Here is a 12,537-nt window from a genome sequence, read left to right as displayed (position 1 = left end):
CAGTCAGTTAATATATATTGATAAAATTTTAATTTATAATACTAAAACATTAGCAATATAATGTTAAAAATTAAATTATAAATAAATTTTTTTTCAAACTATATACTCGCTAGTGACAGGGTTTAAGGTCGTATATATAAATTTACAAGTATTTAGCAAAAAAAAATCAGTAATAATAAGACAAAAGAGTAGTTCCAAACTCCGTACAAAATTGAGTATTTAAAACTGAACTGAAAACAAATCATTTTGCAGGACACTGACAATAATTTAACAAACAATAACCAAGCGTCCAAGCCTCTCTTTTGGCAAAGATGAAGAAGCATGAGTAATACTCAAGCGTGATTGGACTATAAATAGAAAGTGTAACATGTTGAAAAGTAGCAACACAGAAACTTAAACAGAAAAGATATAGGAATTAGGAAGCATGAAAGTTCTGAATCGAAACATGCTAATGCTTGTGTTAGTTTTGTCCTTGATATGTAATATATCTCACTTGTATGCTGCTGATCCTACTGATGGATTCACCAACATACCACTGACTGAAGCCAATTTCAAAATTCAGAGGCCTTATAATTTACCAGTCGAGGCACGATACAGCTTTGAAAATGGCGTTCGCAGGATGTGGGTGTACGCTAATGACAAGTCCCACAGCCCAAATAGCCAGACACAACCCCGCACTGAAGTTCGAATTATGGTACTTGTTTCAATTTTTACATAGTAGACTTCATTTTTTTTATGCAGTGAGAATCAGATTAATCAGCGTTTGTATCACTAAGAGCAAGTCCAAGAGTGTACTAAACTAATGTCCTAAACTAGAATTTAAAATTTAAGGATTTCATACAGATGAGTGCTCCAATAATATCCTGGTGGTGCCTTAAAACACTAGGACATTATATTTTATTATATTTATAAGGCATCTAGCAGGACATTGTTGGACTTGCTCTAAGGACCATAAAATGGTTACATTCGTAAATTGTTGAGCTAAATATCTGTGCAGGGACATGACTACTCATCTGGAGTATGGCAGTTTGAAGGATATGGTTTCGTCCCAAATGGAACCACTGGACCTTCAGTTGTGCAGATACATGGTGCCACCCACGAATCGTCTACAATAATTTTAAGGATCTATGACGGGGAGCTGAGGTACTATAGTGGTGATCTTATAGCCTCCAATATGTACGATAAGTGGTTCAAGGTTAACTTAATCCATGATGTGGATCAAGGGAAAGTCACCGTTTTCATTGATAACCAACAAAAGTTTCAGACCAAGGACAGAGGGCCTGGAGACCTGTATTTCAAGTGTGGAGTTTATGCTGCTCCCAAAAACATCAGTTACTATATGGAATCAAGGTGGAGAGACATCAAATTATACAAGAAGTGAACTGCTTAATAGCGAAAACTGTTGAAAATATAACCATTGGTGTTTGATATTTGTATCATGTATTTAATCTATCTACAAATCAAGGTTGGTGTGTGAGTATAGACTTTCGATTTCTGATCAACTTTGGCAAGACATATTTTACAAGCTATTATTTTTTTCTGTATATTTTTCACTCTACTATAAGCATATTAAGCAGATGCATAATGTTAAGCAATATGTGCTGGTTAACAATCAAATGAGCAATTACCACGGGAACCTCTTAATAACATTGCACACATATGCAATGGGAGCTACTACAGCGAAGATAATTACTTGACGAATAATGAAACGTTTATCTTGGTTGATAAAACAAGGTTCTTCTAGTGCCAGAAGAGGTCTAGAGTTCGGTTTTTACCTTCTCTTCTCCACACCTTGATTTGTATTAACCACCAAATAAAAATGGAAAATGTTCTTTAAATTCTACCAGGTACCAATATGTTGGAATTTGATATTATTTTTTCAATACAAAAATAAATATAAATCATTGTCATCAGCTGAGATTTGACATGGTTGCCCAAGGGATGTAGCTTGTATTCTTCGACATCTTCTTCACCTCTGGTAAATAGTTCCTCTGTAACTGTACACATATGAACTAACATGTACGTAAGATTCTCTGCCTGAATTCAGCTTCTAAAGATGGATCAGCGATGACATAAGACAGAAAATGTTTAAGTTTTAAGTGGAGTTCGTGAAGATTATACAAAGGAGGGTTCAATTGTTAATTGTTATCATACTATAGAGATAGTCAGATAACTCCCGGGCTACTTATCCTGCATGTTTAAAGATTCACCAGTATATAGTTCCATGTTATAAAAATTGTTGATCACGTCGTAAACTAATACTGGCAGCCGGTTCTGAGACCATGCCTCTTGCCCTCTTTAGATATATAAGAAGCAAACAAAATATTGAAATATATATATAGGCACGTACAAAAAAATTCTTAACACCACCAAACTAGTCTGTAAATACTTAAATAGATAACTTATTTGGTTGGCGTGAAGAAATACCATTGGTGTCATTTCTTATATTTTTCCTGAAATTGTTGTTGGGCACAATTTTTTTCCTTAAGGCTTTAGATATATATCTGAGGTCCGGTCCTGTATACTGGTATGACCCTATCCTTGGAGAACCATTTCTCAATCTACTCTGACTCCTACGTGATAAAAAGTGTCACATAATTGGACAGCTACACAAAGTAGAGTTATTATGTTTAACAATCTATAAATTGATTAATTACGTCATTCTGTTGTAGTTCTGAATGCACGAATTCTACAAAAGGCAACGAGCTTAATATTTCAATTCTAGAGTTGATTCATGGACTGGCTCAGAGATTTGGAAGAGTCTGAAATGATGGATCAATTGGGGAATACCAGAGCAAACAATAGTCCAAACCTTTATTTTTACAGCCAGCAGACAAAAAGTTGTTCCAGTAAATTTTTAAAGGAAACGTATTTCAGAAACTGTAAATAACTCATAAAATTTTCTGCCACCTTGAAAAACTAATGACTGCATCCTTGTCTGGATTACATTTTAACAAAACAGGATTCTCACATGATGTACTATAAATCCAATAGAATTCCAAGGAACTTGATATATCACAAACGAAATGAAGATGTCTTATTACTACACTATTCACCTGTTTATTCTTGTAAGTGTTTCAACAAGCCTCAATGGAATTTGTCAGGCTGATCCGACAGATGGATTTACACGTCTTCCGCTGAACGATGATAATATAAAGCTGCAGAAACCATATAACGAGCCACTTGATGATCGTTACAGTTTTGATGATGGAGTTCGTAAATTATGGGTATACACTAATGACAAGCCTTACAAACAAGGGAGCCCAACCAGACCTAGGACAGAAGTTCGGATTAATGTACCATCTTCTCTCTTTTTTGTTTATTCTAATGGGAATGGGATTGATGAATACTATAATAGCTTGGATTTTTTTTTTCTTTTTTGCAGGGTTATGACTACTCCTCTGGAATCTGGCAGTTCGAGGGCTATGCATACGTGCCAAAAGGAACTTCCGGGGTCACAATTATGCAAATTCACGGTGCACGACAGGGAGCTACCACACTACAACTAAGAATATACAATGGTGATTTGAAGTACTATAAGTTTGATGTGATTGAGAAAAACTTGTACGACAAATGGTTCAGGGTAAATGTGATCCATAACGTGGATGAAGGAGAGCTGACAGTGTTCATCAATGGAATCAAGAAATATGTGAAGAATGATCAAGGGCCAGGTGATTTGTATTTCAAATGCGGAGTTTATGCTGCTCCTGCTGGTTCAAGCAAGTACATGGAGTCCAGATGGAAAGGAATCAAAATCTTCAAGAAATGAAGAACCATGCATACATTAGCATGACAACGAGGAGAAATGAGGAGATGATATTTGGCAGATTCGGATGTTTGCTCAACTGTGTCTTTACATTTTAAATGTTTTAGCTTCAAAGTATGATGGTTACTGCCAGGAAATCAATTATGTAACATTTATATACAAAATTATCAGTTAATTAAGCTTGGAAGTTTGAGTTAAACTAGTTATTTCCTTTTATTGTACTCGGATTTGAGCAGGATCAGATGTTCAAGGATGAACTCTACTAAACTTTGAGCCATTAGTAGGAGTCACTAAATGCATCTGCACCATTGACATTAAAATTTTCCCAGGCAAGAAATTGTATTAAGCAAACAAACACAGAATTTAAGTCAGAATTACTTTTGTCAGGCAAGAATGAAAGCACACAAACACAAAATTTAAGGGGTGCCTTAGTTATATTATTCAAGGCTGCAAAACCCTTGGCTAAAAATCTAGCTGACATACTAAAAATAATATTTATGATAATTTGTAAGATATTCATCATTCTGACCAGACAAAATTCTTGTCTATAATTATATCTAAGTGAACCTTAATACACTTAAATTCTAAACCAGACAGACTCTAACAAGGTACTGATATGTTTGTTCAGTTACGAATCAATTTGTATATATGTTCTGTGTTGTTGGGGAGAATGAAATGACTAAAAATAAATGAAAATAGTAGAGCTGTTGAAAAAAAATTGAGTGAGTGCAAAATTGTTATGATAAGATTCGAGAAGTAAATGAGTATAAGAAGGAATGGGGCGTTCCTTCCCAAATTGGAGTGTGGTAACTGGTATAGGGTGTAAGGAATATAACAGAGGAAGGAATGACATTTATAAACATTTGTCTATACATAGTTCAAATTTCGTTCCATTCCTTCCATATTCATTCACCCCAACCAAATACAACATTAGTATATTAATTATATATTCATCAGTTCCAATTCGTCCAAGAATAATGAGATTGATGTACTGACATTTAAGATAATGAAAGTAGAATAAGTTGCCAAGCGTAAAGGTCTGAGAACTATGAGCTCAGAAAAACAATATAAATACTACTATTTCTTCAAACCCGACAACAAAGATACTTAACCAAACTAATTAAGTTAGATAATTTGAATAAAAAACAATTTTGAATATTCGAGACAAAGCTTCACATGATTTAATGCTACTAGAATAATTCCTAATACCACCAAAATAGACCACAAACATCCTTCGTTTAGTCTGCATAATTGCATTTCATGTGTTTTAACAAGGATTAGAATCTTTTTCTTTACAATAAATAGGAGAATATATTTACAGCTTATGGACAAATTGTTGTTCCCTGAGAAGTCTAAGGACTGCATCTCTGTCTTAACCTGCAGAACACTGCAATTCCAATTTAGGAATCATCACCAAACTACTATATATACAATGGAATACCAAAGAACTTGGGATATCAACAATACGATGAGGACCTTCTCTGATTACTACAGATTTCTCCTCCTGATTTTTGTGAGCGTTACAACAAACCTTCATCAGTTCTGTTGTGCTGATCCGACAGATGGATTCACACTTATGCCATTAACAGACAATAACATTAAGCTACAAAAACCGTATAATAAGCCTCTCAATGATCGTTATAGCTATGATGATGGTGTCCGCAGATTGTGGGTTTATACCAATGACAAGCCTTTTAAGCAAGGGAGTGGAACCAGGCCAAGAACTGAAGTTCGGATCAATGTGTGTCCTGAATCACCTCTCTTGTGTAAACGAGTTACTTCAAGCGTCTTTCTAGTGTGTGTCCAAAACAACCATATTTTATTCAAATAGACAAATTTTTATTGGTGGAGATTTTGTGCATTGATTGAAGCAAATAAAAATCTGTCACCTATCTAAAAGGTGGTGGTCGATCTGTGTTCATTGACGCACACTAGAAAATTCCTCCATTGAAATCTTGTTAATGAATCATATCTGCCATAGAGTATGTAAGTGCTTTACAAGTTTTTTTTGTTCTTTTTAGGGTTATGACTACTCATCTGGAATTTGGCAATTTGAAGGCCATGCTTACGTGCCAAAAGGAACTTCTGGTGTAACAATTATGCAAATCCATGGGGCACGACAGGGAGCTACAACGCTACAACTACGAATCTATGACGGAGATTTGAAGTACTACAAATTTGATGTGATCGAGAAAAACTTATACGACAAATGGTTCAGAGTAAATGTGATTCATAATGTGGATGAAGGAGAGTTGACAGTGTTCATCAATGGTGTAAAAAAATACGTAAGGAGTGATCAAGGACCAGGAGATTTGTATTTCAAATGCGGAGTTTATGCTGCTCCTGCTGGTTCAAGTAATTACATGGAGTCCAGATGGAAAGGAATTAAAATTTACAAGAAATGAAATCTATCTGCATGGTTGATATTTGGAAGAATCAAGCGTTTGTGTAAAAGTGTCCTGTTGTTTATCTTATTATATGTCGGTGTTTTTTAACAGAGCCGTGTAAACTTAAACTAAGATTTATGTAAAATCGTGGATAATTTCGTGTTAACGGTGCGCTACTCCCTCTGTTTCAGAAAACTTTTCTCGTTTGATATGTCGGCAATATTCATAAGATGAGATAAATTACTAATTTACGTCTAATTTATAAGTCTAAATATAGTCATGAGTGATCTTGTTGGATACGTAATAATAAGTACTTTGAAATTTTTATATTTAATACAAATACAATATTAAAGATATTAATGATCAAAAGCGTGTATTGGCAAACATGATAAGGACAAACAGAAAAAATATTTTGGAACGGAGATAGTATTAAAAGTTAAAAATGTGATGACAGAAATAAAATTGATAGGTTATTCATTTGACAATTATATTATTTTTTTAGGGAATTTAACAAAACTATCCCCTTTTAACATATTAATTGCATTTATACTATATGTCCCCTTTTTTTGTAAAAATACGGTAATCGTAAATACATATTCAAAAACTTGCAAAACCACGACCCTTCACCGCTCAGAGCTCAGATGAGGGTTTTTCAATCTTTCTTGCTCCAATCCAATCGACGACTTCTTCTTCTTCTTTGAGGTATGATTTTGGTTACTTTGTTAGCTTCTTCAGTTTAAAATGGAAGTGCTAAGTTGTGGCATGCATAAACCCTAGAATGTAAATGAATTTATGTGTTTGTTGGTACTAAACCTAGATTATTATGTGTTTTTTTAGGCCGGGTAAGATTATTTGTGTAATAGGGCAATGATGTAGACATGGCAATCCTCTGCTTCTCGTTCTCTGTCGATTACATCTCCTTCATGTTCGAAGGCTAAAGGAAAGAAGTTGAAAGTTATGAAATCCATATTTTTTTGAAACTTATTATGTAACATGATGTAATTTTAATAGTTTTTTAAAATTACATTTGTAGTTGCAAATATGTTTGCATGTAGTTGCTTTTTTAGTTGCTTCTGTGGTTGTTTTTTGTGATATTATTATTGGCCCCACAGGGGTACTCATTTTTCTGCATTTAAGTTACATTTGTAGTTGCAAATATGGTTGCATGTAGTTGTAGAATTGGTTTCAAATGCAAAATCATATATTTTCGACTTTATTCTTTTGAGTTAGCTTTACTTATAGTATACTTTTTATTTCAAGAAAAAAAAAATCTACTCAAGAGAAGATAATTTGATCAGTCATCCACTGAAATTGGGATCAAAGTTAATATCCGAGAAGATTTGGTTTCACCAATTTAGGTTGGTAGTAGTAATCTCTCAGATTCAGTAAGTTTCACTCCTCTATCATATTGTTTTAATGAATTAGTTATTCCAGTATAAGATTGATTTAATGGTTATTGTATTTTAAATGTTGTATAACATGTTGATGTATTTTTCTACTAAACGAGGAAGACATCAAAGTACAATTTAAATTGTACAATGAGATTTACTAACATTGATACGAAGTTTGAGCGGAAGATTGATTCTATATTTGATGATATTTCTGATTCCGATGACATTGTTTCCAACTCGAGTGTGAAGCAAGATGTCTTAGATGTAATAAATGATTTTTTCCTACCATTTGGTACTCCTTGGAAGTTTGTTGATATTGTTTTAAATCCAATTTGGTTGCCTGAACAGAAGCATTGGCTTCTTGCTATTTTAAACTTTGTGAACGAGAACTCCGTGTTTGTAGTACTTTGTCTATTCAAGGAGGCGATATTGTTATCAAGAATGCACTTCTTCCATTGTCTACGCTACTCCCATATTATTTGGACATGACTAGTTTTTACTCGAGGACTGATGTTGATTTCTCTGCCAAGTGTACGTTATACGGTTAAGGGAAGAACTAATTGCATTAGATCGATCATGGCGCGTTGATATCCTCGTACAACACCCAAGTGAGTATTTAATGATCAGTTAATACATTTTTTTAATTTATTTTATTAGCTTATTTTCTCTGTCCTAATTTTGTTTACCTTTTTCTATTCTTATGCAAAGACAACGGTTTATATATTGAAGAGTACTTTGTCATGCAAAAAGAGTGTCCTAAAGATACATTTGATGTTGATTGTCATCGATCTAGGATTGGTTTTTCATTGTATTCTTATGGAATGGCGAAGCAGATATACAACTATGATAGTGAGAGTGAATATGCTGATGCTTGGAATGAAAAAGGAAGAGATGGTCCAGTGAAAGTTTCACCAAAGAGGGGGGATCGTGGTAAAAGGAAACAAATTAAAGATTGAGGAAGGAAGGGGAAACTTGCAAATGTTACAAGAAGAAGCAAGAAAGAAAATAAAAATTTCATAGATCTCGAATCATAGATTTGATTTTGTTGTTGATTGACAAAAGTAATGGCCATGTAGTTTTTTAGTTATGTTCAAGTTTTATGTTTAAGGTTGAATGTTTGAAAGAATTCAAGATAATGGTGTTATGGATTGTCAGAAAATTGTTAGATTTGAGTTTTAAATATGTATGTTGCAGTTGGTGTTGCTGGTTAATGTATTATGTCTTAATTTTCAGTTTTCTGAATCAATCTTGTTAAAAATATGAAATTCTAGAAGTATATGGAGTTATAAAAATAAATTATTTTATATTGAAGTAAATAAATTAGATTAGTTACATAGGTTGTTATATAAGTACAACTTATATAAGTTGCAATTTTAGTTGTTGTTAAGCTTACATATGCAACTACATGCAATCATATTTGCAACTACATATATAATTTAAAAACTGTTAAAATTAAATTAAGTTACATAATAAGTTGCGGAAAAATGAGTGCCCCTGCGGGACCAATAATAATATCACAAAAGCGACTACAAAATCAAAATTAACAACATTTTGTTAATTTATGTGCACTCATTTTGGTCCTGTTTTACTTAATATATAAATTTATATATTCTGGTTGCATATGTGGTTGTAAAGTGAGTAAAAAAAGTAACAAGTTAATGTGGTTCCATATGTGGTTGCATATGGGTTGCAAGGTGAGTAAAAAACAGATAACAAATTAAGGGCCATTTGGATCGCTGATGGGAATGGGAATCGGGAATGAGAATCAAGGGAATGGGAATGGGGGGAATCAGGTTTGGGAATGGGGTTACCAAGTTTGTTTGGATTGTTCTGAAATCGGAATCTGTTCACTAAATAAAGTTGTTTGAATTACTCTGGAATGGAAATGGGAATGAAAATTATTTTTTATTATTGAAATTGAAATTTGCTATTAAAAATTCATTAAATATAATATTTAAAATCAACTTATTTATCTTATTTAATAATAATAATTAAAACGCCATGAGGTAAGTTTTTTTATTTTATTAAAAGTAATTATTCTTAAAAAAATTGAGTGTTGCGAATATCCCGTGATTAAATAAAATTCATATATAAAACAAATTTGGCTATGAGCAAAACAAACAATTTTATACATAAAACTCTCATGTATCCAAGATTTTTTCCGAATAAAAAAGTTTGATCCCGTAATAACAACAACGTCTGTTAAAAACAATTGATGCAGAAACATATCAGCTTAGTTATTACTAATTTGTATCTTGTTAAACGCAAAAAAAACCAATGATTATACATATATATTTATCCAAGGAACAAGTGAAAAAGCTAATAAAAATGTAAAGTGAGGCATGTGTCAGTGATCTATTCGCTAGAACAAACAGCCAACAAAAATAAGTTGAGGTCATTATTTACAACAAGATCATTATTTTCACAATGGAGTTCAAATCCATCAAGACCACAATAAGCAGGTCGAAAACTTTCCCCCCAGAAAGGGTAATCAGGATTCTTGAATGTCGTATCGCCGCATCTAATAGCAGTAGTGTTACTACAGTCCGAGTAGTAATCTAAATTGAGCAAGACAAGTTGGGATGTTGATGAGTAAAAATATGAAATGAGATGATAAAACTGACGGGGTTTAAACAACACCGCAGATGTTTAAGTACCTGAGCACACATGATGCAAGAGTTTTCAATAATAAAACCGTAGAAATGGGCCACGACCTTGTCAAAGCCTATTTATCATGTATTTAATAAAACAAAGCAGACAAGGATAGTTTTAAACAACATATTACAAACTCAATATAAAACATCACCAACACGACAACTAGAGATTTATGCAAATAAGAGAGGGAAATAAAGGATCCCACGAAAGTCAAGTTATTCAAACAACACCATTGACAGTTCATGTAGTGAAGGTAAAAGTGCTAGGGGTGTAAACAACAGAAATTGCAGAGGGTGAACTATACACTATAGTTATAGTATCACATTACACACAGACCTTGTTGGTAGACTATCAATAACACACAAAAATTTGCCAAATGAATATAACAGCATGCTCCTTTTACATTCTCCCACTAACCCTCAAAACTAATGCTATAATCATAACTACATTGCATTCTGATCACGATACTCTTGAACGAAAAGTTTAACTTCAACCATTTACTTACAAGTCCAATTACACATCTAATCATAAAAGCTCCATAGAGACAAGAGGACTGTGACAGACACCTTATACATCCCCATTTTATACCACAAAGTTGCGTTTCTTTTCTACAAAATTCCATTTTACACTTTACATCCGAATAAAAAATTTCTAAGATTTTAGCATTTCTAAAATTTCTAGGATATACTTAGGACATTTTCTCTTTTTGCTTATATATATATTAAAAAGTAGAATGGGAGCTCCTTTTACGGTGCTTATATATATTTTATGGTCTGAAGTTAGTGCTATCTAGTTCTCTCACTTTGTTATCATGGGCATGCATGGTACTTTCGCTTCCACCTTACAGTTGAAAGGCATTTCTGTATATTAATGACATCAAAGATTTAAACCGATATCTTTACGAGGAACACAAATTCTACAAGACCTTGTCCCAGTATACTTGTTTTATGTGCAAGCAGACTCTTCAGACGCTTCTTACAACACCTGGCACACTGGCCCTTCTTACCGGATAGATAAGTCATCTAATATACTTCCTGGCTCACATCTAAACCAGGGAAAAGATCAAAGGAGAAAAAACAAAGAAAATATTCTTAACATTCACAAGTTCTAATGCTTCTTAAAAAAATTACAAGAACCATCTAACGCCAAAGTATAAATTAATGAATTATTAACTTTACAATTAGTGCCAAATTAGAAATTCTTACCATTACATTTGGTCGAACGTTGATTATTGCTGAGAGCAATCAAATATTGTCGCTATGGGGTACAGTAATAACTAATTAATCAGAAAAAATTCATCTAGCCAACAAAAATTATATGTTATCAAGCTCTTGGACATTTTATCGAACACCTTGTAGCCGATTCTTAAACAAGTACTCTCAAACAATTAACACACACCAGAGCCACAAATTCACACATGTACAATGAGCATAAACAATTAACATACACAAATTTATGCATACAATACACACACACACACACACACACACACACACACACACACACACACACATATTGTGAGAGCTATGCAGAAAGTGTTACCTTCAAAAGAGACTTGCTTATGGCTGAGAGGGATTGGGAGAGAGTCAGAGAGAGAGAGAAGCGAATCGACAAAGATGGAGGGGGAGAGATTTACAGAGAAAGAGAGACGTGATATCGAAAGAGACGAAGGGCGAGAGTCAGAGAGAGAGGGGGAGAGATCGACAATGATAAAGTAAAAGGTAGGATATAAGAGACCTCGAGTGGGTGAGAAGAGGTATGAATTTTCAGTAACCCAGGGTACCGGTACGGTTTGTGTTAACCGGCTGCAAGTATGCGGGTTCCCATTCCCGTTTGTCAAAAATCTAAACCAAACACTCTATTATGGAATAGACTTCCCATTCCTATTTACCAGGCCCGTGAACCCCCAACCAAACACCCCCTTAATGTAGTTGCATATGGGGTTGCTGTAGGATTGAAATATATTTGTATGGTAACCTAAATGAAGAGTTGAGATTGTACTTGCTTTACATATGAATTATCATACCATCTAAAATATCAAATGTACAAATGCATTATTTATTTTTCATTTGATTTCTACAAGTACGCTTATTATGTCCAATTTGCTTGCATTTTGCACATTGAACTTATGCTATAGTCTTCCCAATTCTTTCCTAATGTGGCTAAGAGTAATCTGCAATGTTTCTTTGTCTCTATAAATTTGTTTTGCTGACAACTCTTTATTGTGCTTGTCTGTTATAATTTCATTTTGGTGAACCTCTTCTATATCCTCTATAACAGTTTCTTTAGATGGTATGTTTACCATTTGTTAAGAAACCAAATCTGCATAATCCATAAA

The 12,537-nt window shown here is 33.6% G+C and overlaps 3 protein-coding genes across 3 annotated transcripts; all 3 read left to right on the top strand.

Annotated features, from left to right (window-relative positions):
• Positions 1 to 366: 366 nt before the first annotated feature.
• LOC108200051 (citrate-binding protein-like) lies at positions 367 to 1,544 on the top strand. Its single transcript, XM_017368113.2, has 2 exons — positions 367 to 694; positions 998 to 1,544. Exons 1-2 carry the CDS (start codon positions 425 to 427, stop codon positions 1,379 to 1,381), a joined length of 654 nt encoding a protein of 217 aa, XP_017223602.1. The 5' UTR covers positions 367 to 424; the 3' UTR covers positions 1,382 to 1,544.
• Positions 1,545 to 3,026: 1,482 nt separating this feature from the next.
• On the top strand, positions 3,027 to 3,965 carry LOC108201118 (citrate-binding protein-like). Its single transcript, XM_017369425.2, has 2 exons — positions 3,027 to 3,296; positions 3,386 to 3,965. The coding sequence occupies exons 1-2, from the start codon at positions 3,027 to 3,029 to the stop codon at positions 3,767 to 3,769; spliced, it is 654 nt and encodes a 217-aa protein (XP_017224914.1). The 3' UTR covers positions 3,770 to 3,965.
• Positions 3,966 to 5,235: 1,270 nt separating this feature from the next.
• LOC108218483 (citrate-binding protein-like) lies at positions 5,236 to 6,319 on the top strand. Its single transcript, XM_017391447.2, has 2 exons — positions 5,236 to 5,507; positions 5,788 to 6,319. The coding sequence occupies exons 1-2, from the start codon at positions 5,343 to 5,345 to the stop codon at positions 6,169 to 6,171; spliced, it is 549 nt and encodes a 182-aa protein (XP_017246936.2). The 5' UTR covers positions 5,236 to 5,342; the 3' UTR covers positions 6,172 to 6,319.
• The last annotated feature ends 6,218 nt before the right edge of the window (positions 6,320 to 12,537 follow it).

The sequence above is a fragment of the Daucus carota genome, chromosome 1 (genome assembly GCF_001625215.2).
Source record: "Daucus carota subsp. sativus chromosome 1, DH1 v3.0, whole genome shotgun sequence".
NCBI classification, from domain to species: Eukaryota; Viridiplantae; Streptophyta; class Magnoliopsida; order Apiales; family Apiaceae; genus Daucus; species Daucus carota.
Note: the sequence above shows the minus strand (reverse complement) of the source record. Positions and strands in the feature narration are given on the sequence as shown.

Bases quoted from the DNA above. Each gene is read 5' to 3' on its own strand.
- LOC108200051 (XM_017368113.2), top strand. From the start codon at position 425: ATGAAAGTTCTGAATCGAAACATGCTAATGCTTGTGTTAGTTTTGTCC. The intron at 695-997 runs GTACTTGTTTCA...ATATCTGTGCAG, and splicing joins GCACTGAAGTTCGAATTATG to GGACATGACTACTCATCTGG.
- LOC108201118 (XM_017369425.2), top strand. From the start codon at position 3,027: ATGAAGATGTCTTATTACTACACTATTCACCTGTTTATTCTTGTAAGT. The intron at 3,297-3,385 runs GTACCATCTTCT...TCTTTTTTGCAG, and splicing joins GGACAGAAGTTCGGATTAAT to GGTTATGACTACTCCTCTGG.
- LOC108218483 (XM_017391447.2), top strand. From the start codon at position 5,343: ATGCCATTAACAGACAATAACATTAAGCTACAAAAACCGTATAATAAG. The intron at 5,508-5,787 runs GTGTGTCCTGAA...TGTTCTTTTTAG, and splicing joins GAACTGAAGTTCGGATCAAT to GGTTATGACTACTCATCTGG.